At 39.0% G+C, this 22,665-nt stretch overlaps 1 protein-coding gene across 1 annotated transcript in view; it reads right to left on the bottom strand.

Moving 5' to 3' along the window:
* LOC136875416 (SUN domain-containing protein 3) overlaps window positions 1-22,665 on the bottom strand; it is a 205,185-nt gene that overhangs the window by 79,215 nt on the left and 103,305 nt on the right. The window contains exon 9 of the mRNA XM_067148972.2: window positions 6,964-7,006. Within this exon, the coding sequence (XP_067005073.2) occupies window positions 6,964-7,006 (43 nt within the window). The remainder of the gene's footprint in view (window positions 1-6,963; window positions 7,007-22,665) is intronic.

Genomic DNA, 22,665 nt, shown 5'->3' with positions numbered 1-22,665 from the left:
CCACTCTACTACTGTAAAGTGCCAGGCCGTTTTCAGTGGAAATACATGTATTTTAAAATTCGCGTATATCTACCGGTGTATAGCAAATACCGGCATGAAATTTTCTACATATCGACTACGCAGAATAAGAAACTGGTTTGGAGTGATATAAAGAGTCAAAAACGTTTTATTGTTGATTTATAGTTGTCGAAAATGTTTATTTTTAGGAAGAGAAAAATATTTTCGCACTTTCTCTCTCAATATCTACTTTGAAAAAATAATTTACGATACAAAAGAATATACGTAATTATGTATAATGTATTTCTAAATACAATTCTATAGAATAACTAATTTGAACGAGAAAAATAAAAACGTAAAAAATAAAAATTCAAACATATGTCACTAATAAAAACAAGACAATTTTACTCACCAATAAAATTCGCGTGTATGTATCGATGTTTGGCAAATACTGACAACAAATTTTCTACGTGTGGACAACACAGTATTAAAATAATTCTGAATTATTAAATAAGTAAAAAATAGTAGTTGATATTATAGTATTTTGTTTTCAGGAAAAGTAGTTTCTCGTTTTCTGTTGTAGTATATATTAGAAAAATAATTTTACAATACAACAGAATTTACGAAATTAAGAAATGTATGGCACTAAAGCCGTGATTTGCTTTGAACTACTAAGCGACCGCTGCTCAGTTCGGTACCTGCACGTTACGAGGTGAATCATGGTCAGTGAGACAGATCCTCTCAGTAATTATTCTTGGTTTTCCAGACCGGGGTCCCCTACCCTCAGATATCTCCTCAATTGCAATCACTTAGGGTCACTTAGATTGAGTGAACCTCGAACCAACCCTCAGGACCAGGCGAAAATTCTTGACCTGGGCGGGAATTGAACCCATGACCTCCGGGTGAGAGGCAGGCACACTACACTTCGCCCGCGGAGTCCGGCATTTAGGTAATGATAGAGGACTATATGTGACTATAAGGTTTAGCAGAGAGTAAGTGAAAAGTAAATAGAAGTGTGATATGGGCGGAGAATCAGACGGTAGGGCATGTTTAGGTCCAAGAACTTTCTTGAAGGAGACAGGAGGTTGAGGAATGTTGTCGGGTTCATTGGGACAAATTTCCACAAAATGTTCTCCAGAGACATCATCATCATCATCATATTCGTTATCACTAGTTTCATCTACCACCATATTCAGAGCAGCTTTAGTGCTGTTAGACACAATTAAACATCTCTCCTTTAGCTGCGGTGATTCCGCGGACGTGTCCGGTATAATTTCGTCGCTACTCTCTGAACTAAATTCCCTATCGCTATCCGATAAATCATCAGCATTAACTTCACACTGTTCTAAATACTGCATTAATTTATTGTCATCAATACCTGCTGAAAAATTATCACGTGAATAACATGCCATTTTCCTGTCACAAAACCACTCACTGCAAGGAGCAATCTCTTACTGACCGGTTAGCGGTATTTGTAAACACAGGAAACGACTCTTGTGAAAGGTATAACACCCTCTTAGAACTGCCAAAGCAAGGCCAGGCACACAATGACGTGTAGCCCCTTTACTACAGGTTGTAACAAAAGTATGCACTTCACTTTAGGTTGCCTCAAAATTACGTATATCACAGAATTTTAAGCCGGCCGATGTAATCGGCTCTGGCAACTTCCGACTGGATTGTTAACGGCCGACCAGATCGGCTCTGTCAATTTAAAGGGTGGATGCTCGCATTACCGCCTGGCACCAAGAGAGTTAAACAAGGGGATATAAAAAAACTACAATTTTTATGTACAAAAATGAATAATGGTTATTTATTAAATACAACAGAAGCTATTAGAGTATAAAATAATTAAAAGTACATAGTACTGTAAAAACAAAATTGAATTAAAAATCCAATATTAGACTGCAGAGTTAAATCAGTTCAAGGCTCAAAATTTTACCAAAGTTCAATATAGATCATATTTGTAGGCCTATTTATGAAATAAAATAGCACCAAGGCTTTAAAAAACCAAGAGCAACTTAATTTTAATCAAATACAAATTGTTAAATACCAAGAATATGGTATAGTTCAATCTGAATCCTGGCGGTGAGATGGCGGCCCTGGTCTCGAAAGCCCAGAATAACGGCCGAGAGGATGCGTTGTGCTGACCACACGACCCCTCGTAATCTGCAGGCCAACACCCTTTCAAGGGCATTAAGTGCTGTGGGATTTTTTTTTTTTGCTAGGGGCTTTACGTCGCACCGACACAGATAGGTCTTATGGCGACGATGGGATAGGAAAGGCCTAGGAGTTGAAAGGAAGCGGCCGTGGCCTTAATTAAGGTACATCCCCAGCATTTGCCTGGTGTGAAAATGGGAAACAATGGAAAACCATCTTCAGGGCTGCCGATAGTGGGATTCGAACCTACTATCTCCCGGATGCAAGCTCACAGCCGCGCGCCTCTACGCGCACGGCCAACTCGCCCGGTGCTGTGGAATTTATTTTGGAGTTTGGTTTTCAATCTGAATCACTGTCTATAGGTCTAACATAGGTGTCTGGTGATGTCAGGGGCATGGACACGTCGGTCTGGTATCTACCATTGATGGGATAGCTTGGATTTTCTTCTGGGCCCTCTGAAACAGTATAGGGAAGTTTAATTGTTTCCTGGATTGAGTTTCTTTTTTTGACAAAAAATATTTTGTATTATGTAGAGATTCATAACTTCAGCAACGTTACATTGTTGGCTCCTCTCTGTGAATTTAATGCAGGTGTTTAAAGTTTGCAAGCCCATGAGATTTGAGCTGTATCAGAAAAAGTCGATCTCTGATGTGTGCCAGACTATTGGTTCTGCTGGACTATTAAGTGCCGGATTATCACAGTCATACTGTAGTTGCCTTCAAAATGACCAGTTTTAGCTTTTATGAACCTTAAATTTATACTAGCTACCTTTAAATTGATCCTGACTGGCTTTACCTTCTCATATTTTATCTAAGAGGACCTGGATGCCAGATTCTACCTTGCCAATTATCCTAAAAGTTTCCTCCTACTAAATAGGCTACCAATTAAATCCTGCTTCTGGAACCAGTTGTGGTAGGGTATGAAGCTGTTCTTCAAAAACTTCCATATGATGACAAGTTTCATTCAGTATGCAGCGGCTCTTGGCGGCTTTAATGAAAATTATAAAAGAAAAACATTTGGACATTGAATGCAATTTAGAATCATTAAAGCAACATCTACAATCTAGGTCATAAAGAATTTTATTCACGCTGAATGGAATGGTAGTTTAGGGGAAGACCTAAACTTCAATTCTCAAATATTTGTGTTATTACTGGCCCTATTGACAAATACTTCATGACTAAAGTTATATAGTATTAAATTTCCAATCATTTATGTCTTATACATTTTTACCGTACCGGCTATGATAACTGAGATATTCATGAATTTGTTTTTTTGTGTGGCTAAGTCCATTTCAGCGCCAAGTCACGAGAAAATGGGTAAACAGAATTTAATGAAAATCGTTATGTAAAGTCAGGAAATAAGGAACTACATTTTGTAAGATACCCTAATATCAAAGAGTCGAAAGAAAACTAAATGTGAAGGCATACAATACCGAAAGCTCATAACATTGAACAACAATAACATTATATTGACCGTTGTTTGTTGTGATGTGCTTTGTGTCTTCTTTTGCCAGTCATGTCTGATAGACGGGATTACTGCTGTATACCGAGTATTGTTTTTAATTTGCTTAAGTCGCACCGACACGCATAGGTATTATGGCGATGATGGGATAGGTCTTTCCTATCCCATCGTCGCCATAAAACCTATCTGAGTCGGCGCGACGTAAAGCAAAATAGCAAAAAAAGGGATAGGAAAGGGCTAGGAGTGGAAAGGAAGTGGCCCTGGCGTTAATTACGATGCCCCAGTATTTGCCTGGTGTGAAAATGGGAGACTATGGAAAACCATCTTCAGGGCTGTCGGCAGTGGTTTTCGAGCCCACAACCTCCCGAATGCAAACTCACAGCTGCACGCCCCTAACCGCACGGCCAACTTGCCTGGTCGTACCGAGTAGGCCTATAACAGCCTGCCTGAATATTAGCGGGAAGTAGCTGGGGAGTTAGATAACTTTTTTCTTTGGCATGCCATTCCTCTGGTTCATAAATTTTCTGATACTACTGGTACGTAACAAACTGGTTCATCATAGCATTCAAGCTATTCAATCCCTGCCCTGAGGCATTCATTGGAATGAGCAGTGTGCATATTTAACGGAACAATGGCAGAGGAGTGTTCACGGTTCTCTGAGGCCTGGTCAATCCAGCACTGGAACTTTGGACTGTTAGATCGACACCGTAGTACTGTTCGTTAAATGTGAGAAAATGTGTGGTTTTCCATTTGAGCGATTATTTTATATTGCTTTTAATCCCTACATTCCTACTGATGTTTTTGTACTGGCCTAAGTTAACTGTAGTTAGGAAAACCACAAAGACAGTTTTTCTGAGAATCCCGTAGCGAAGCACGGGTACATCAGCTAGTCATAAAATAAAAATTAAACAAGGTAAAATACACGGAAACTAACGGCAGGATGTGGACAGCAGAAGGAACCCTATGAGGTTGTGGATCGAAGAACTTTTGTAACCAAAACTTCGACCAAAGCATAATTTAGTTAATACCTACTTATGGTAAATACTTGTTTATTATGAAAACATAAAATATAAAGAAATAAGGAATACTACCAGAAACATAAACACAAAATAGAAAAACAAACCCTGATGTAATTAAGTTGCAGTCTTACAATCTTGCCAGTACTAATCTTCATGCAAAATACTTTTAAGCCTACTACTATGTCGTGGCCCTTCCGACCTTTTATAATAAGACAAACGAACCAGCCAACATTATGAAACGATAATCAAGAATGGGACCGCTAAATTGAGAAGATATTGAGAATGCTGCTCTTCTAAAGCTTTAAATTTCATCGGTGTTTTTCCTTGTCACAGGCTTTTCGCCCGCACGTTATGTCAGGCTTGGTTTTTCAAACTTTTTTTGCTTCTGCTCCCCTCATAGCCAATTTGATGTGATGGGTTTCTACAAAGATAGATTTTCTGCCTAAATTTTCGACAGTGATTCCATCCTGTTTTGTATTGTTACAAAACCAATATTTTGTAAACTAAGAGGTCCAAAACCTCACTACGTGCACTTATTGTTCATGTCCATCTGTATCATTTGTTTTCATTTCTTTTCTTCTTAGGTTAACACAGTTTTTAGTTTCTTTTATGTTTTGTATTAACCCCTGTTTCACTGAATTTTGTTGCAATGAGTTGTTTTTTGCTCCACATGATGATGTATTGTATATTGTGCTAATTTTGTTTCTGTCAAGGCTCTGTTTTTTTTTTTTTCATTTGTTCCTTCATTATGTTTTTTGGCATTTTTAGCTTGTATTATGTGAATTTATTTCAACCGCCCCCCTTTTTCACTGAAAATGGCTCAAACAAGCCGAAACATGTTTGAATTTGATTACTACGTCTAATGATGGAATATATGATGTATTGAATTAGGAGGATACACTCATTTTTTTCACCTTTGTTAAGTAAAAATCCTCACTGCACTTCATCTGACCAGCTGCCCATGATGTCTACAGGCTCTACGACGGGGCTCAACCATCTATAGATATCCTTCTGTATTTTCACTCTTCAGCAGACCTTTCTACCATCTACAAGACTGGAACACGCATTCGTCGCCACATTTATCAAGTGGAACCTACTCCGGAACATATTCTAGCCCAACTCATGGACAACGAGCCATCTTTGCCTGCAACCACTGCTGTGACCGCCGTAACCGCACCACCTCCCTATCCCTAACTGCCGCCACCTTTGTCCTTCACTTCCACCACTTCTGTCACCACCACCACGACCACCACCATTACCACCTCTGTACACACCTCCTCGTACATACCTATCACTACCACTATTATGTCTCATCCTTTCCCTCTCATGACGTCTCCTCTCCCCTTCCCTTCTCTGATCTAAAACACCCCCAGAGCGCATTGCTTCAGTCACCTACCGAGGGAAATTCTTCGCCAGATACTCCTGAAAACATGGCACATCCACCATTGGTACCACAGCCTTCTGCCAGCACCAGCACCTATAGCTGCATCGTTTGCGGTGTGGAGCCCAGCATACCATCAGCATTCATTGTCCAGGAACTCCACCAGGCAGGGCTACCCGTGCACAGAGCCTTTCATATTTACAACACAACACAACACCGATGGTCCCACATATCTCATCAGACTTTACCTTCCAACTGGTGAAGACACTGCACGACTCATCGCCACCGGAATACACCTCAATGGCTGCCACAATTGAATCGAACCATCTCATTCACCTCCCCAACCTTCACCTTGTCACCCCACACCTCGTTGCAGTCCCTGGCCTGCCCCATCTCCCCAACCATCTAGTCCATCCTTTCGCCCTTATCCACCCCCACCCATACCTAGTTACTATTCACCACCATCCCCCTTTGACATTCTTTGCCTTCTTCTCACTTCCCTTGTTAACTTCTCTTCCTTCTATCATACTCTTGCACTTCAACTATTTCCCCTCTCACCCTGTTTACACCTCCCCTTCTTAGCATCGCTGTCATATCTACTCAAGTATTGTGAATCACTGTAATCTCTTCACTGTATTATTCATAGCTTATAATAAAGCTCATTACAGTCATCACCTCCCTTAGCCAAGAGGCCGATTCTTCACATCTCCCATTTTCTTCATCTCCTTTACCCAACTCATTCTTCTAACAATTCGCCCCATCCCCGTCACCTCTTCTGGCTAGAGAGGGCGTTGCCCTCTAGGTGCCCCCCCCCCCCCTTCAGGGTGGGGGAATGAAAACATTTATAGATAGATAGAAAGAACACTGAACTTGTTATTCCAAATGAATTTGTGATTCTCTTCAGTATTAGAGTTCTATTCTCAAATGTACAGGAAAAAATTAACTTACTGTTTAGATCAGTGGATCTGGAGTTGTGGTTTTGAACATTTCCCTGAAACAGAGGAAAGGGCTTAGTAAAAATCAGATTGCAACCTTCAAATTTGAACTAAGTTTTAAGAAATATTTCTGCAAATTACAGCGTAAGAAAGAATGATGAGAGGAGAATTTATGCAGCTGAGATGAGATTTACCAGAGCCATGGTTGGAAAGACAAGATGAGATAAAATCCATAATGAGAATAGCAGAGACTTGGATCAAATTGATGGACTTGATGCAGAATGAAGTGGTGTGGCTACATGTGGAGAATGAATGCTGGTAGAATACCAAGAAAAATGCACGAACTCTAGCTGAAAGACCGAAGACCACGAGGACGGCTAAGAATGATAATAATAATAATGCTAGTTGTTTTACGTCCCACTAACTACTCTTTTACGGTTTTCGGAGATGCCGAGGTGCCAGAATTTTGTCCTGCAGGAGTTCTTTTACGTGCCAGTAAATCTACCGACATGAGACTGACATATTTGAGCACCTTCAAATACCACCGGACTGAGCCAGGATCGAACCTGCCAAGTTGGGGTCAGAAAGCCAGCGCCTTAACCGTCTGAGCCACTCAGCCCAGCTGCTAAGAATGAGACATATGGATATGGTGAAAAACAATGTCCAGCAAATAGGACAAGATTAGAACAGTATTGATGAGGAAGAAAAGTACGAAGACAGAAGTTGGCAGCAATTCATTTGCCAACCAGCTGAATACATGAAACTTTATGCAATATGTATGGATGCACTGTATCTTCAGTGTGATACACAGAAAATCAGTACCTGGGAGTTCCAGTGATTACATTAAAGGCACTGTATGAGTGAATTTCTAAACATATACAGGGTGGTCCAAAAGTATGTATACAGTTCTGCACTGATCAAGTCATGGCATTTTATTTATTTATTATTATTAGTGCAATTTGCTTTATGTTGCATTGATCATTGACATAGAGAGGTCTTATCATGATGATGGGATAGGAAAGGGCAGACCGGGAAGGAAGTCTGGTGCTGCCGACAGTGTGGTTTGAACCCACTATCTCCTGAATGCAAGCTCACAGCTACATGACCCAAAACGTATAGCCAACTTGCTCAGTATTTCTTCTTCTTCTTCTTTTGAATGGGCCTTCTCGGGACCATGCTTGTTCAACTGGTTCTTGCCCAGTATTTTCACATCTTCTCTCTGTGTCGTTCCTTTCTTTCCTTAGATGCGGAGGTACCATTTTTATTCAGAGGTCTTTCCTGAAAACTATGGACATGCTTCAGCATCTGTCTCACAGCCTGTCTGTTTTGTAAGTCTGACAGCCCCAGTTCTTTCGTGTCCTTCTCAGTCTGCCAGCCAGATAGTACAGCCTTCCAAGCCTAGGATTTTTCTGAGAATTTCTGAGAATTCTGAGAAGTTCCAGTTTTCAATCAAGCCTTTTCTGTTTGGTGACAGACACTCCACGGTATACAGGGCTTCCAGGTGGATGACTGTCGTGTAGTGTTTCAGCACTGATTATTTTAACCACGATGATTCAATTTTGTCCATATTGACTTACATTCAATCCATGAAAACACTTTACGCCTTGTCAATACTTCGCGTTTCGAGAGCTGAACTGCTCCCTTCCTCAGCAGTACAAAACATCAATAAAAATCCTTTTGACTTGCTATTATGATCTATGTCTTAATTCTAACCTATACTCTTCATTGTACAATTTAAACATCCCTAGTATTAGTAAAGTATTATCTTATTCTCATTTCCCAAATTTATTCTATCTTGAGGTCACTGACACATTTGTCCATGGAGTTGTAGGGCTTACAAAAATAAACAAAGGTGACTTCTACTGTACCTTGCAGCTTCTAATCTTGGAGTAGACTAGTACTGTTTTGAGGTTGAGGATTTGCTCTGCATAGGATCGACTCTTCATGAAGCATTCCTGGTATTTCCCCAGTTGACTGTCCAGTTGATCCTGTAGCTTTGTTGGCAAGACCTTAGAGAGGACCTTGTGTGTTACTGAGAGGAGAAAGATCCCTCAGTAGTTTTCCATGTCTTTAAGGTCTCCTTTTTTTTGTGAAGGGGTGGATCAAAGTTGAGGTCCAGTCAGGTGGCAACTTCTCCGTTTCCCATATGTTCTGAATGATCTTGGTGAGCTTGTTCACTGCCTTGCTACTGGCATATAGTACTTCCACTGTTCAATCACAAGAGTCCTCTCAAGCTACCTTCTTGTTCTTGAATAGGCAGATGATTTGACTGGCAAATTTTCATGGCTTTCTAAACCCATTAATGATGTGCATGTCCATATGATCACAGGCTGCGTTCTTTCATTTAGACTGCTTTCAGTGCTTTGTATAGTCCTGGAATTGTTTCCAACTGTGTAGATTAATTTAAGAAACATATCGCAACCGCGTGTTAGCATATAATTACGTAACACAATGTATATCGAACCACTGTTTCGGCACACTTTCATTTAGTGTCATTATCATAGTAGCTGAATCATGACGGCGTGCTTCAAGTTGATCTTTCACATATATTTACTTTTAGATTACACAATTCATATGCTTAACAAGTTTGGGTATTTGAAGGTGCTCAAATATGTCACCCTCGTGTTGGTAGATTTACTGGCATGTAAAAGAACTCCTAAAGGACAAAATTATGGCACCTCAGCATCTCCCAAAACTGTACAACGTACAGTGGGACGTAAAATAAATAACATTATTATTATTATTAAATCTATATTGTGTGATATTTGTAATTTTGGAAACCTCAGTCATTTGAGGAAGAATAAATAATAATAGATTTTATGTACTGGTATTCATAAGTTCTGAACAAAATTGATTTAAAAAAAACTGAAGATGAAAATTTATGAAGAATAAATAGTACACTAATTAAATTAATTACAATGCATAAATAAATCACTGACAGTCCCAAGATTCTCATTGTATATGACATAAAAGTTACCTAATTCACAGAAATTACTCAATAGAAGCAAACATTTGTAAACTGTGTGCTTCACACTGTATAAAGTAGGACAAAGCATGGAACACAGAGACCAACATTGTATTTTATGCACTTGGTGCAAACATTGCTGAAGCATTCTTTTCCAGGACAGCATTGTCAATTGCAGGACACCGCATTGAATTGCAAATGTCTACCAGCTACAAAAGAAGAATGTGCCAGTTATTTAATCATACCTTTGTGTGCTGTCCGTGATTCAACCAATGACAATGTCCAACAGAGGAACATTTCAGAATTTTCATGATATTTTAACAACAAGCACTAATGGAACATTTTAACATGATGCAACGCATCTAAGAATTTTTGAGCCAGATTTTAATTTTGTACATTTTACATGTTATACACATAGTTCATCCCAGAGGTTTTTTAACACTTCTTAATGTTATTTGTGTGTGTTTGTACATTTGTTTTAGTTATTGGATGTGTTTGTACAGTTTTGCATCAAGGCTGATGATGGCCAGCCAAGGCTGAAACTAGTTCCTAAATTAGATATGTAATGTAAACATTGCATACTATAATATTGAAAGGTAATTGTGACCTATCATCAGGTAGTTGATCCAGCATCAGTATCACTGGAGCAACACACTTTCCAAATTGTTGCTCATATTCACTATTACCAGGAGGATTCTTTCCTTGGTAAATGTCAAAATTTATGGGATAGCCTGAGGGAGTGTTCAAACACCAGACCGTGTACCCAAAGCGCATGGGCTTTCCACAGATGACTAAGTGATATATTCCAAGCTGTCAGTGGTGAGATGGCGTGGAATGACATTAGTAGACGAATAAGTTTGAGTGTGTCTTTAAAAGTAGGAAAGATCACAATATGAAGATAAAGTTTGAATTCAAGAGGACAAATTGAGGCAAATATTCATTTATAGGTAGGGGAGTTAGGGATTGGAATAACTTACCAAGAGAGATGTTCAATAAATTTCCAATTTCTTTGCAATTGTTTAAGAAAAGGTTAGGAAAACAACAGATAGGGAATCTGCCACTTGGGCACTGCCCTAAATGCAGATCAGAAGTGAGTGAGTTTTTTTATTTTTGCTTGCAGCTGTGCCTACCATAATATTCCACCATGCATTCGTCACAATCTAAATCCTGTTCTGGCTGAAAATTCACAAGGAATCTTTTTATCTGCATGTTTATAAGAGGTTGTAATTTCCACATCTTATAATTCATATCAGGCGCAATGAATGAAGCAAATAATTTGCAGAAAGCTGTCTCTTCCATAGCATTTACAGTAAGTGTATTATGTCTCTTCCAGATTTTATTTGAACAAGAAAATCCAATATATGGTACTTCAAGTCTGGGAGTACAAGAGGTGTCCAACAATCGCCAATAAATTTGTTTAAAAGTCAAGAGTACTCTTTGGTCTGGATAATGGGGTCCGGAATTTTGTTTAATCTTAGGAAGTTCAGCGCCTCTTTAGAAATTGTCCCTCTAGTAGCAATCATAAGCCCAATTACTTCCAATTTTGTAATACCATACTTCTTTTCAAGACTCCTCAGTGCATGGTTCATATATTATGGTCTTTTACTCCTCACACACTAATCGCCCATTTTCCTCAAATCTTACAGTGGGATCAATCACCATACCCGGAACTTTTTACCCACGCGATGACAAATATATAAGCTCCTCTTTGGATCCATTTGTGGAAAGATATCCTTCTTCTTCATACACATCCATGTGTTGTTGTTTATGGAAGAATCCAGCAATCAATGTGCGAACTGTATTGTGCCGATTGATTCTTATCCGCTCTCCCTTACGACATAAGCCTAATACATGAGATAAGGTTTCAAACTCGTCACATCTTCTACAACGAGATGTATTAAGGCTCCTTCCAGGGAGAGATTGAACTTGGATGACATTACAGTTCATTTTAGTTGCTACTGTCCATTGTTCGCATGCCATACTTCTCTTATTAGTTATTACTGATCCAAGTGTTTCCTTTCTTCCAATGGGAAAAAATATTACTCTCTTACCTTTGGATGGTAATGTGCACCAACTTCTAAAGGAATCCTTGTGGAGTACTTTTCGGATGAGCTTGTGAAGAGGGTTTTTGAGATGTTCAACTTGTTCCTTTCTAAGCGGCAGAATCCAAAGCAATGGGTGATTTCGGTACGAGCTCTCTAGTGGCTTCAATGAATGGGCTCACACGTGTTAGCCTTTTGCAAATATTTATATGTTGAATGAAAGCCTCCCATTGAACTTTGAAAATTCCAAGTCCTCTGAGACTGCATGGTGCATAAATCATTGCATCTGGGGCGTCAGTAGGTAATCCAATAATTGATTTAATTAAGTGGGTGGTGCATAAAGATGATGCCTCAAGATTGTTATAGAGGCTATATGGACTAAAATGCTGAGCACATTCATCTAGTGTGATCATATGAACATGGCACCTGCCGATGAAACTGTGAAAAGTACGAGCTTAATATTTTGTAGTTATGTTATACTGTGAATCTGAAATTAGTCAAATTTCAAAGAATACAGAGGGAAAAATCATTTTGACATTAAAAACAAAGGTCAATCAAATATGTATGTGATTTTTGTTCCTGAACATCAACAGTTGGTAGGACTGGCTCCGCGGTTCTTCTATGCTTAGGTGAGACTGTTAGGAGTGGGGAGAGTGTGTTGTTAGATATTTCCCGCCGTTTCATCAGTAATGCTCATGATGTCGGAGCAACAGGTGCACCCCTCCACTGTGCAACGTATAATTATAAAATTTCTTGCTCGTGAAGGAGTTACAGCGGTGGAAATTTGCCAGAGATTGACTGCACAGTTCGGAGATCAAACATTGTCAAGGACGCGTGTGTTTGCCTGGCATAAAAAGTTCAAGGAAGGACAAGAACATGTGGAAAGTCAGCAACACGATCACTGTCAGTGGGCCAGCATTACAGATGAAAACATTCGTGTGGTTAAAGATTATTGATGATGATCGACGGGCGACAGTATCAGAAATTGCAGAACAAATCTGAATCAGTTATGGGAGCTGTCAAGCAATCATCACAAATGACCTACAGTTCTGTAAAGTGTGTTCCAGATGGGTCCCTCGCCTTTTGACCAAAAATCTGAAGTTGAGACGTTTGGAGGTCTGTCAGAGGCTTACAGCAAGGTTTGCGGAAGAAGGTGATGCATTTTTGAGTTGGATCATCACCTGCGATGAAACATGGGTCCACCACTACACTCTCGAATCCAAACAAGCCAGTAAGGAGTGGTGGAGGAAAGAGGAGGCAGCACCAGTGAAAGCCAAGACTAGACTGTCAGCTGGCAAGGTTCCTGGAACTGCTTTCTCGATCGGCGAGACATTTTGTTGATCGATATTTTTGCATGAGTGACGCACAATCAATGCTGCTTACTACTAAGAGCTGTTGAATAAGGTGAGGGTTGCATATCGCCGCAAAATACAAGACCAACTGATTTGACAGGTCATCCTCCTCCACGACATCAGGCGGCCCCATACTGCAGCTTTATCTGTCTCTGAGCTACAGGAGATGCACTGGAGCCCGGAACCCTGTGATTTCCATTTGTTCGGATGGCTTAAAGAAGCTCTAGGAGGGCAACGATTTGAAGATGACAAGAGTGTGGGAGACTTTGTGCACAACTGCCTGGTGACAAGACCCTGTTCCTTTTACGATGAGGGCATCAAAAAGCTGCCCATACACTGGGACAAATGCATTTCCAAAGCAGGAAACTATGTGGAAAAATAAATTGTAATTTCCTTGTGTTTTACAATAAATGAATTTAAATAAAAAATAAAATCCCATTTATATTTAATCCCCCTCGTAGGTCTGAGAAGTCTGTCCTTGGTTTCCATATTTTTCTATTTTTTCACATTGTTCAACAGGCCAAAGTTCCTTAGGTTCTTTGCAGGGATCTTCAAAGGCTGAGGGAGACAACCAACAAGGAAATTAGAAAGACAAAACAAGAAATTTGACATAGATAAATTACAAGATGAAGGTGAAAGGAAAGAATTCCAGATAGAATTAAGCTCTTGCTGATGAACCAGAACCTGCTGTTGAACTTCCAGAACCTGAGATGGATTGTTGAATCAACATGGAAGAAAGTTAAAGACATATGTTTGGAAGTCAGTGAGAAGGAATGGATGTCTAATGGCACTTAGAGAAAAATATAGGCCAGAAAGCAAATTAAGACAAGGGTTAATACAAGTAAAACAAGACTGCAGAAAGCAGAAGAAAAAAAAGAAATATGCAGAATCAAATAAAATAACAAAGAAAAGAATAAGGAAAGATTGTATAAAGTGGGTGAATGAACAAGCACAAAAGGCAGAAGAGGCAATGGTGAAGGGGGATGCTAAGGAACTGTATAGCATTACAAAAAACTGTCAAAGAGAGGTTTTATCAGGAATAAGCAATTTCACTCCAGTGAACTGCTGTTGCAGTCGGGAGAGAACCATGCTGGGTAGCCAGTGGACTGCACCTTTACATTTTGTACTTCCCTTGGCAAAATTAATTTTCAATAAAAATTGTCTTAATAATATTTAAAATTTTAGAAGTTATTGGAGAATTGCAATCAAACTAGTAAATGGACATCAATGGTAGCAGACTCACTTGTGCTGACCATAAAATACACTTTCCAAGATGTGGCCGGAGTTGGGACAGCAGTGGGGAAATAATGGAAGCCTCTTCAATTTTTGTTTTGAAAAATTCATTTATTGTTTTAAAAATTATTTATGTTGTATAAAATATCTCTTTTGACATTTGACAATTGGACTTATTGTTTTAGAAAATTGATTTATTGTCTGGAAAAATTTTGTGTTAAATTATCATGTAGTTGTGAGTTTAAAAAAATTTTGTATCTAAAATGTGAGGCAGCGTGTACTTACACATGCCGTTTTTGGTGGCGAAATTAGTGTTGCATAGTGTTGTATGAAAAAAACATCTTGAACATTCATCAACGGAAATGAAGAGAATTTTGATTGGTAGAAATAATGAAAATTTTAAGTGGTAAATGTGAAAATTGGGAGTAAATCCCATATCCTGATCATTACCTCGGTGGTTGCATCATTTCCGGCTTCTCGTTCCTTCGTGGAAGCAAAGCTCACATGCGTGTCTTTTGCTTCTGACCAGCCTAGAGGGCGGACACGCTCTCCATTTGTCCTGTCATGGGATGCCGGCTTTGGGGTAAGCACTATTTCCTCTTGTTTTTCGGAAATTAACTTAATTCAAATGTAAATTTTCCTTTTTTGCGTTGGAGTTTACCCTCAGAATTCACATTCATCACTAATATTGTTATAATGACTTAGCTTTTAAGCTAAGCTCATATCATTAATGAACATAAGTTTTCATGGCTCATTGTATTAACATAAAGAAATAAATGAACTGGATTAAAGCCACTATATATATATTTATTAATAATAAAGCCAAGCTTTCTGCCAAATTGCATTGGCCTTCATCAGGGCATGTGAAGTTTTGCCTCCGACAATGAGCAAAGAAATTATCTGAAGGAACATGGAAGTCATGCCCGTACCATCCACGGCCTACCCCACTAACTGGACTCAAGGATTGTGGCGCTGTGCTGTGGTGGTTGGGAGGGAAGTTACTGATGCACCGCTCTCTGTCGACAGTTTGAGTGCGTCCCGCTGTGCCATGGTGGTGTTATGCATGTATTTCTGCAGTACAGGTCTCCATGTAGTTGAAAACTTGAAGCCGTCTTCCCTGTTGATGTTATTTGGGCGCAGCTCTATCTCTATGGCTTCCCTCACAAGACGAGCATAGAAGTCTTTTACAGGTGCAATGACCTTCGCCTGGTCAAAGAGGATTTCATGGTCTGTATTGTAGAAATGTTCTGCTATGGCAGACTGGCTTATAGCGTTCTCCATGGAGGATGAAAGAGCAATATTCTTTACCGATCTGATGTGCTCTTTCACCCTGGTGCTAACAAGCCTTTTTGTCATGCCAACATATGAACAACCACAACCACGTGGAATTTCATATACGCCCGGTGTTTCAAGACGTGGCTTCTCTTTGACTGGTCGAAACAGGGATTTGAGCTTACGGTCTGCGGTGAAAACTGGAATTATATTGTACTTCTTAAGAATGCACCCTATTCTGTCAGTTATACCTGCCACGTAAGGAAGGAATACTTTTTTCTTTTTGCTGTAGTCCTGATTGGTGCTATTCAAGTTAGGCTCCTTGATCTTCACAGCTCATGTTATGTCTCCAGATGTATAGCTGTTTTTCTTCATGGATGTTGTCAGTTCTCTCATTGCACTCGAGCGGTTATCATCGTCTGCAACATTATTCACCCTAGTATATAACGTTTGAAGGAGAGCTGCTTTTTGGGAGGGGTGGTGATGTGAAGACTTATGAAGTTATCTTTCAGAATGTGTAGGTTTCTTGTACATTGCATGGCCTAGTGTACCATCATTCTTCTTGTATACTAACACATCAAGAAAAGGTAATTTGCCTTCATTTTCTACTTCCATTGTTAACTTGATCTTACTGTTAATGGAATTTAGGTGCTCTAAAAATTCATTTAAAGTTTCCCTTCCATGTGGCCAGACCGAAAACACTTGCTTACATCGGAGAATACCTGTCTGAGGACTTGACCAATCTGGCAGCAGTTTGTTTAAAATCCACTTACTTCTACTAGAAAGGGGATTATTACGAACAGACAAAAGGAGCAGCAATGGGTTCACCTTTGTCACCAGTGGCTGCTAATATTTTTATGGAACACTTTGAGTCTACTGCATTAACAACAGCGCCATTGAAACCTAAGTGCTTCTATCGTTACGTGGATGACACATTTTCGGTCTAAATGTCATTTAGGTTATAGTTTGAATTGAAATATTGATCTAAATATATGAAACAGTTTTCTGTTATATCAAATAGGGGGCTTTGTTTAATATCTTAAGGATTTCCATATAGTAAAATTATGGTTGTAATCTTGCATGTGTTGACCTCCTGCTGAGAATTTGTTATATCTTAGGGCATTAATATGTTCTGAATATCTTGTGTTGAAAGAAATAATAATAATGCAGATATCTTATACAATTCCACCTTTGTTAACAGAATTAATAGATTCTCAAAATCAGGAGTTTACAGAATCAAGTGTAATAAATGCAATTTTTCGTATGTTGGACAGACTTACTCATACTTCCTGTCACATAAGTTATGCAATACATCCAACACATCGCAGCGCAAGGTGAGTCACATATTACACATTACATATTTTTATTACTTTTCTAATTTTTCCCACTTTTTTCATTACCCCCTTTACTAATTTGGCTTTCATTACTAACAATATTATTTATTTCACTTATTTCCTTAAGTTATACAATACGTCCAACACATCGCAGCACAAGGTGTGTCACATATTACACATTACATTTTTTTTGTGCTAGTTGCTTTACGTCGCATCGACACAGATAGGTCTTATGGCGAAGATGGGATAGGAAAGGCCTAGGAGTTGGAAGGAAGTGGCCGTGGCCTTAATTAAGGTACAGCCCCAGCATTTGCCTGGTGTGAAAATGGGAAACCACGGAAAACCATCTTCAGGGCTGCCGACAGTGGGGCTCGAACCCACGATCTCCCGGATGCAAGCTCACAGCCTCGCGCCTCTACGCGCGTGGCCAACTCGCCCGGTTACATATTTTTATTACTTTTCTGTTTTTTCCCCCCACTTTTTTCATTATCCCCTTTACTAATTTGGCTTTCATTACTAACAATATTATTTATTTCACTTATTTCCAAATTGAACTGTGAATCTTCTCCACCTGCATCACATTCAGGCGCTATTTTTGCCTTCAGTTTTTCAAGGACTTTAATCTCTCTGAATGACATCTATGTACCATCTTCCTACACTGTTCACTACGTGTGTGTAAATTGTTTTTTTTAACACCACTACTACCTTTGATGACTAGGGAGTGGATTTTCATGTAATTACATATGTTTTTTGCGTAAGTTTTAACGCAAGCTACGAAGTTCATTATTCCTATTGTGCATCCCTAAGTGTAAAAACTTAATCTTATTTCTCACATAAAATCACATATTTTCACATTTAAAAAATGTAAATACATATTTTAAGAAACTCTATAATGAGCACATAAATCTGCAATATTTGTTAATCAATAAAATTTAAAATGCTTCTGTGTTATAAAATAAGGCTCATATTTTGTTTTTAACAGTGTATTTAACATCATGTATCTGAATGTTTCGGCTATTTATAGACTTCCCTCCAGAAGTTCTAAAACTTGCTGGTCACTGGCTATGTCGTTACATTTAGACAGCGATTTGATTTGCTGCACAAGATGTTTCCTTGCATGATGTCATTCTAACTCACTTTTATGAGTCAGCCCGCTCGGGTTTTGTTTATAGAATATCAGTGAAAGGCAATCACGGAGAGATAAGGTGAAATAATACCGTTATGACATGGGAGACTGAGAAGAATATTGCCCCACCATTAGGTAGTAGGATTTCATCACTCCTAAGAGTAAGGTTAGCTGTTCGGGTCCATATATCATTCCCATGGTCGTGTGATTTTGTATGGATTTCTAAGAAATATTAATTTTAGTGTCCGCTGCTATTCTTTTTATTGAAACAGTGATTCCCGTAAATGTGTGTGTCGTAACCTGCAAAATAATGCCAAAAGAGAAGTTGAGTACAAGGTCACGTCTTCAACAACATGTAGTGGAATTTAAAAGCATTTTCACTACCGATGGAAAAGTATTATTTTGCCAACCGTGTGGTAAAACAGTAAGTGCAGATCAACATTCTCAAGTAACCCAGCATTTGTCTGGAAATAAGCATACTGCGGCTGCTTCACGTGTGCGTTCACGACAATTACTAATAGCTGAACCAGCTACTTAAAATGTAGGCCTATCTAAATATTCCCAGTATTATTTAGATGTGTGCAGAGCATTTGTTTGCGCCAACATTCCTCTTGGCAAAATAAATAATCTGGGACTGAGAAATTTCCTAACAGAGTACATTAATTTTGAGCCTCCAGACGAATCCACATTAAGGAAAAACTATCTCCCAAAATGTTACGAAGAAACTTTACAGAGAATTCGGGCAGTATGTGATAGCGAAAAACTGTGGGTGAGCATTGATGAAACCACTGATTCAAGTACCAGAAAAGTAGGAAATGTTGTAGTTGGTGTGTTGAAGAATGACAAAACTGCTTGTGAACATTCTTATTTGCTAGCGTGAAAAGAAATGCTTGCTGCAAACCATGTCACTGTAGCTAGGTTATTCAATGAAGCCATGCACTTACTTTGGTCAAAAGGTATAAAATACGACCATGTATTGCTTTTCCTTACTGACAGTGCAGCTTACATGAAAAAGGCAGCTGAAGGCCTTTCTGTGAGCTTTCCGAAAATGATACACGTAACTTGCATTGTTCATGCTCTACACAGGTTATGTGAAACTGTGCAGGCTCAGTATCCTCACGGGGATAAATTAGTGTCTAATGGCAAAAAAGTCTTCATAAAAGCACCCTCAAGAATTGATCTGTTTAAAGAGAAAAACCCGGATCTTGCGCTTCCTCTTCTACCTCATGTTATGCTGTGGGGTACCTGGCTTAGCGCTGTGGTATACTATGCAGACAATTTCGAAAGTTTTGCATCCATTGTGAATGCACTAGATAAGAAAGACATGTCGTCAATTGAGATTCTTCAAGAGATACTGAAAGACAGCTCTTTGAAAAATGATTTGGCATTTACATCTGCCAATCTAAGCTTCTTGTGTAAAACTATAGACATACTTGAAAAATCCACTAACCTGTTGTCCAAAACAGTGAAGGAAGTGCGCGCTGTTGAAAATAAATTAGATTCACTCCCAGCTTCGCAGGTACAGGGACTGTTAAAGGTCAAATATCAAAATTTGTTCATGAAAAACAGAAGATTTCAAACAATGTGCCATATTTCTAATGTATTAGAGGGTGCTCATGTTGGCGAAATTGATGGCGTTAGTGTTAGTGACATTCCTCTCTTTAACTATGCACATCTGACTTCCTGTGATGTGGAGCGATCGTTTTCGCAGTATAAGGCGTTCTTTAGAGATAATCAGCATGTATTTGTGATGGACAATTTGGAGATGATCTTTATTGTTCACTGCATTTCTGAGACTACTTCTAGCAACTAATATTCCAGCGTGTGATGGGTGAGTATGAACTGGTACCATTTTTTCAAAGATGATAGGTTGCTTTGGCCATATTTAAACAAAACATTACCTTTTAAAAAAAATAACCATTCATAATATCTACTCTGGCATATCAAAAATTAATATACCATACTGCACGTTTCCATACACAGACACCAATTTGCCTTAAGGAGCACGTTTGGTAGCACCATATTCTAATATAAAACATTATACTTATTTACTTCTTGAGCGTGAGTAGTTATGTGATATTTAAAAGAAAATAATTTTAATTTGTTATCACATATTTTGAAGTTTTCAGCACATAAAAAATAAATATTTCTCACATTTTTAGCACATAAAAATCTGCTCCCTATTGATGACATACAGCTGTTAGAACTTCATAACAAGTGATGCACAACTCTAAAGATTCTTCGGTTTTCATAAGTTATGCAATACATCCAACACATCGCAGCGCAAGGTGTCAGAACTTCATAACGAAAGAATTACAAGTCTCAAGATTCTTCGACATCCAAATTGATCATCGTGAGTTCTTCCTTCAACGACAGCTAAGTGAATTAATTTATGCATTTTATGCATTATCTGAAACTTTTATCACAATTGTGACTACAGTATTTCTTCTTCATCTTTATAGTGTCAAATCTACTATGTTTTTGTGACTTTTTTACAGTATCTATGGACTATTTGATACATCGTGCAACTCATGCTTTTGGCTGATGATGGCCCTGATAATGGGTCGAAACTAGTACCTAATAAATGTTTCTTCTGTAAAGTAACCCACTTTAATTGAATTTGTATTGAAAAGGTGGAACTATTGTACTTTTAATTTTAATTACAATAGTCGTTGCCGTAGGCCTTGGTCACCAAAGATGCTGCGCTTGTGTGTTTGTACAAACAGAGTGTGTTGAAATAGAACGTGACGTAACATTAGTCATTGCCAAAGATGCTACGGCTGTGGGTTTGTACAAATAGAGTGTGTTTAAATAGAAAGTGTACCATCAGTGATGTCACATTAGTCATTACTGCAGGTCTTGGTCACCAAAGATGCTCTGTGAAATGATGAAAACAAATAGTTTGTTACCAATATTTGAATTTCATTAATTGACAGACATATTCATGATCATTAGCTTTTTGCAAAGGCAAAAGTTTCTTTTTGTTAAAAATTTTTGCCTCATACAAAAGATGAACCATAGATTTTTAATTATATACATATATTTATGCAGATAAATTCTAGAGCAGCACTCCTGATTCACAGTTTCACTGAACATGCATTCACAGTGTTTTTAGTAAGACTTAGACCCAAAGTAGTGACAAAGTCCAAAGTTCCACTCAACTCCTCAGCAAAGGAACTGGCACCCTTGAATTCCAACCAACTGCTCAAGATTGCAACTGATATAAATACAAACTATATTGCCATTAATGACTGGATACCTGTAGATACTGGCTTAAACAGAGCTGCTATAGTGCCAGTATGATACAGTAGATCTGCTATTACAGCCATTACCCCTCCGGGAAGACATTCTACTAAGTTCTGGTAGATGTCTGTAAGTGTTCTCTTACATTCCTTCTGCAATATAACAAACAATTCTGTAGCCATTTTAGGATCGTCCGGTCTGGTTGCCAACTGGCACTGTAACTAATTCCAGAGATGTTCAATTGGGTTTAGATCAGGGCTTTGGGGCCGCCAATTGATTCCCTTCATTCCCACTTTGACAAATCATTCAGTTATAGCCTTCACTTTATGAACACTCTATTGTCGTGTTGAAAATGGCCCAGTCGCAAATTGTTGTCACAGAGTGGATAACATACAATTATCCAATATTACGTACATTAAAAAGTCTGAGTATAGAAGTACTTGTATTATATATGGCTCACCTATTGTCACATGTAAAATTTCACTTTCATATGCAACATTTATAGCACTTCGCCTAATTCAACCACACATCATAGTGTTAATTGTATATTTGTTTCATAGCGTTTTTACGGCTCATTAGCAACATGTTTTAGGGATTCGTCAAATATTTGTATTGTTTTAATATGGCTGATGACGACCCCAAGTAGAGTTGAAACTAGTCTCAAGCAACCCATGTAATGTAAATACACTGACTGACAGTGACAATGCAACACCAAGGAGGAGTGGTTCGAAAGGGATGAAAGTTGGGGAAAAAGCAGAGACGGCACGGACGAATAATTGATGTTTATTTCAAACCGATATGCAGGTTACACAATGCGCATGGCATCGACTCAGTAGGATGTAGGACCACCGCGAGCGGCGATGCACGCAGAAACACGCCGAGGTACAGAGTCAATAAGAGTGCGGATGGTGTCCTGAGGGATGGCTCTCCATTCTCTGTCAACCATTTGCCACAGTTGGTCGTCCGTACGAGGCTGGGGCAGAGTTTGCAAACGGCGTCCAATGAGATCCCACACGTGTTCGATTGGTGAGAGATCCGGAGAGTACGCTGGCCACGGAAGCATCTGTACACCTCGTAGAGCCTGTTGGGAGATGCGAGCAGTGTGTGGGCGGGCATTATCCTGCTGAAACAGAGCATTGGGCAGCCCC

The sequence above is a fragment of the Anabrus simplex genome, chromosome 6 (assembly GCF_040414725.1).
Source record: "Anabrus simplex isolate iqAnaSimp1 chromosome 6, ASM4041472v1, whole genome shotgun sequence".
In the NCBI taxonomy this organism is placed as follows: Eukaryota; Metazoa; Arthropoda; class Insecta; order Orthoptera; family Tettigoniidae; genus Anabrus; species Anabrus simplex.
The sequence above is the reverse complement of the archived record's forward strand: the minus strand, read 5'-3'. Positions and strand labels throughout refer to the sequence as shown.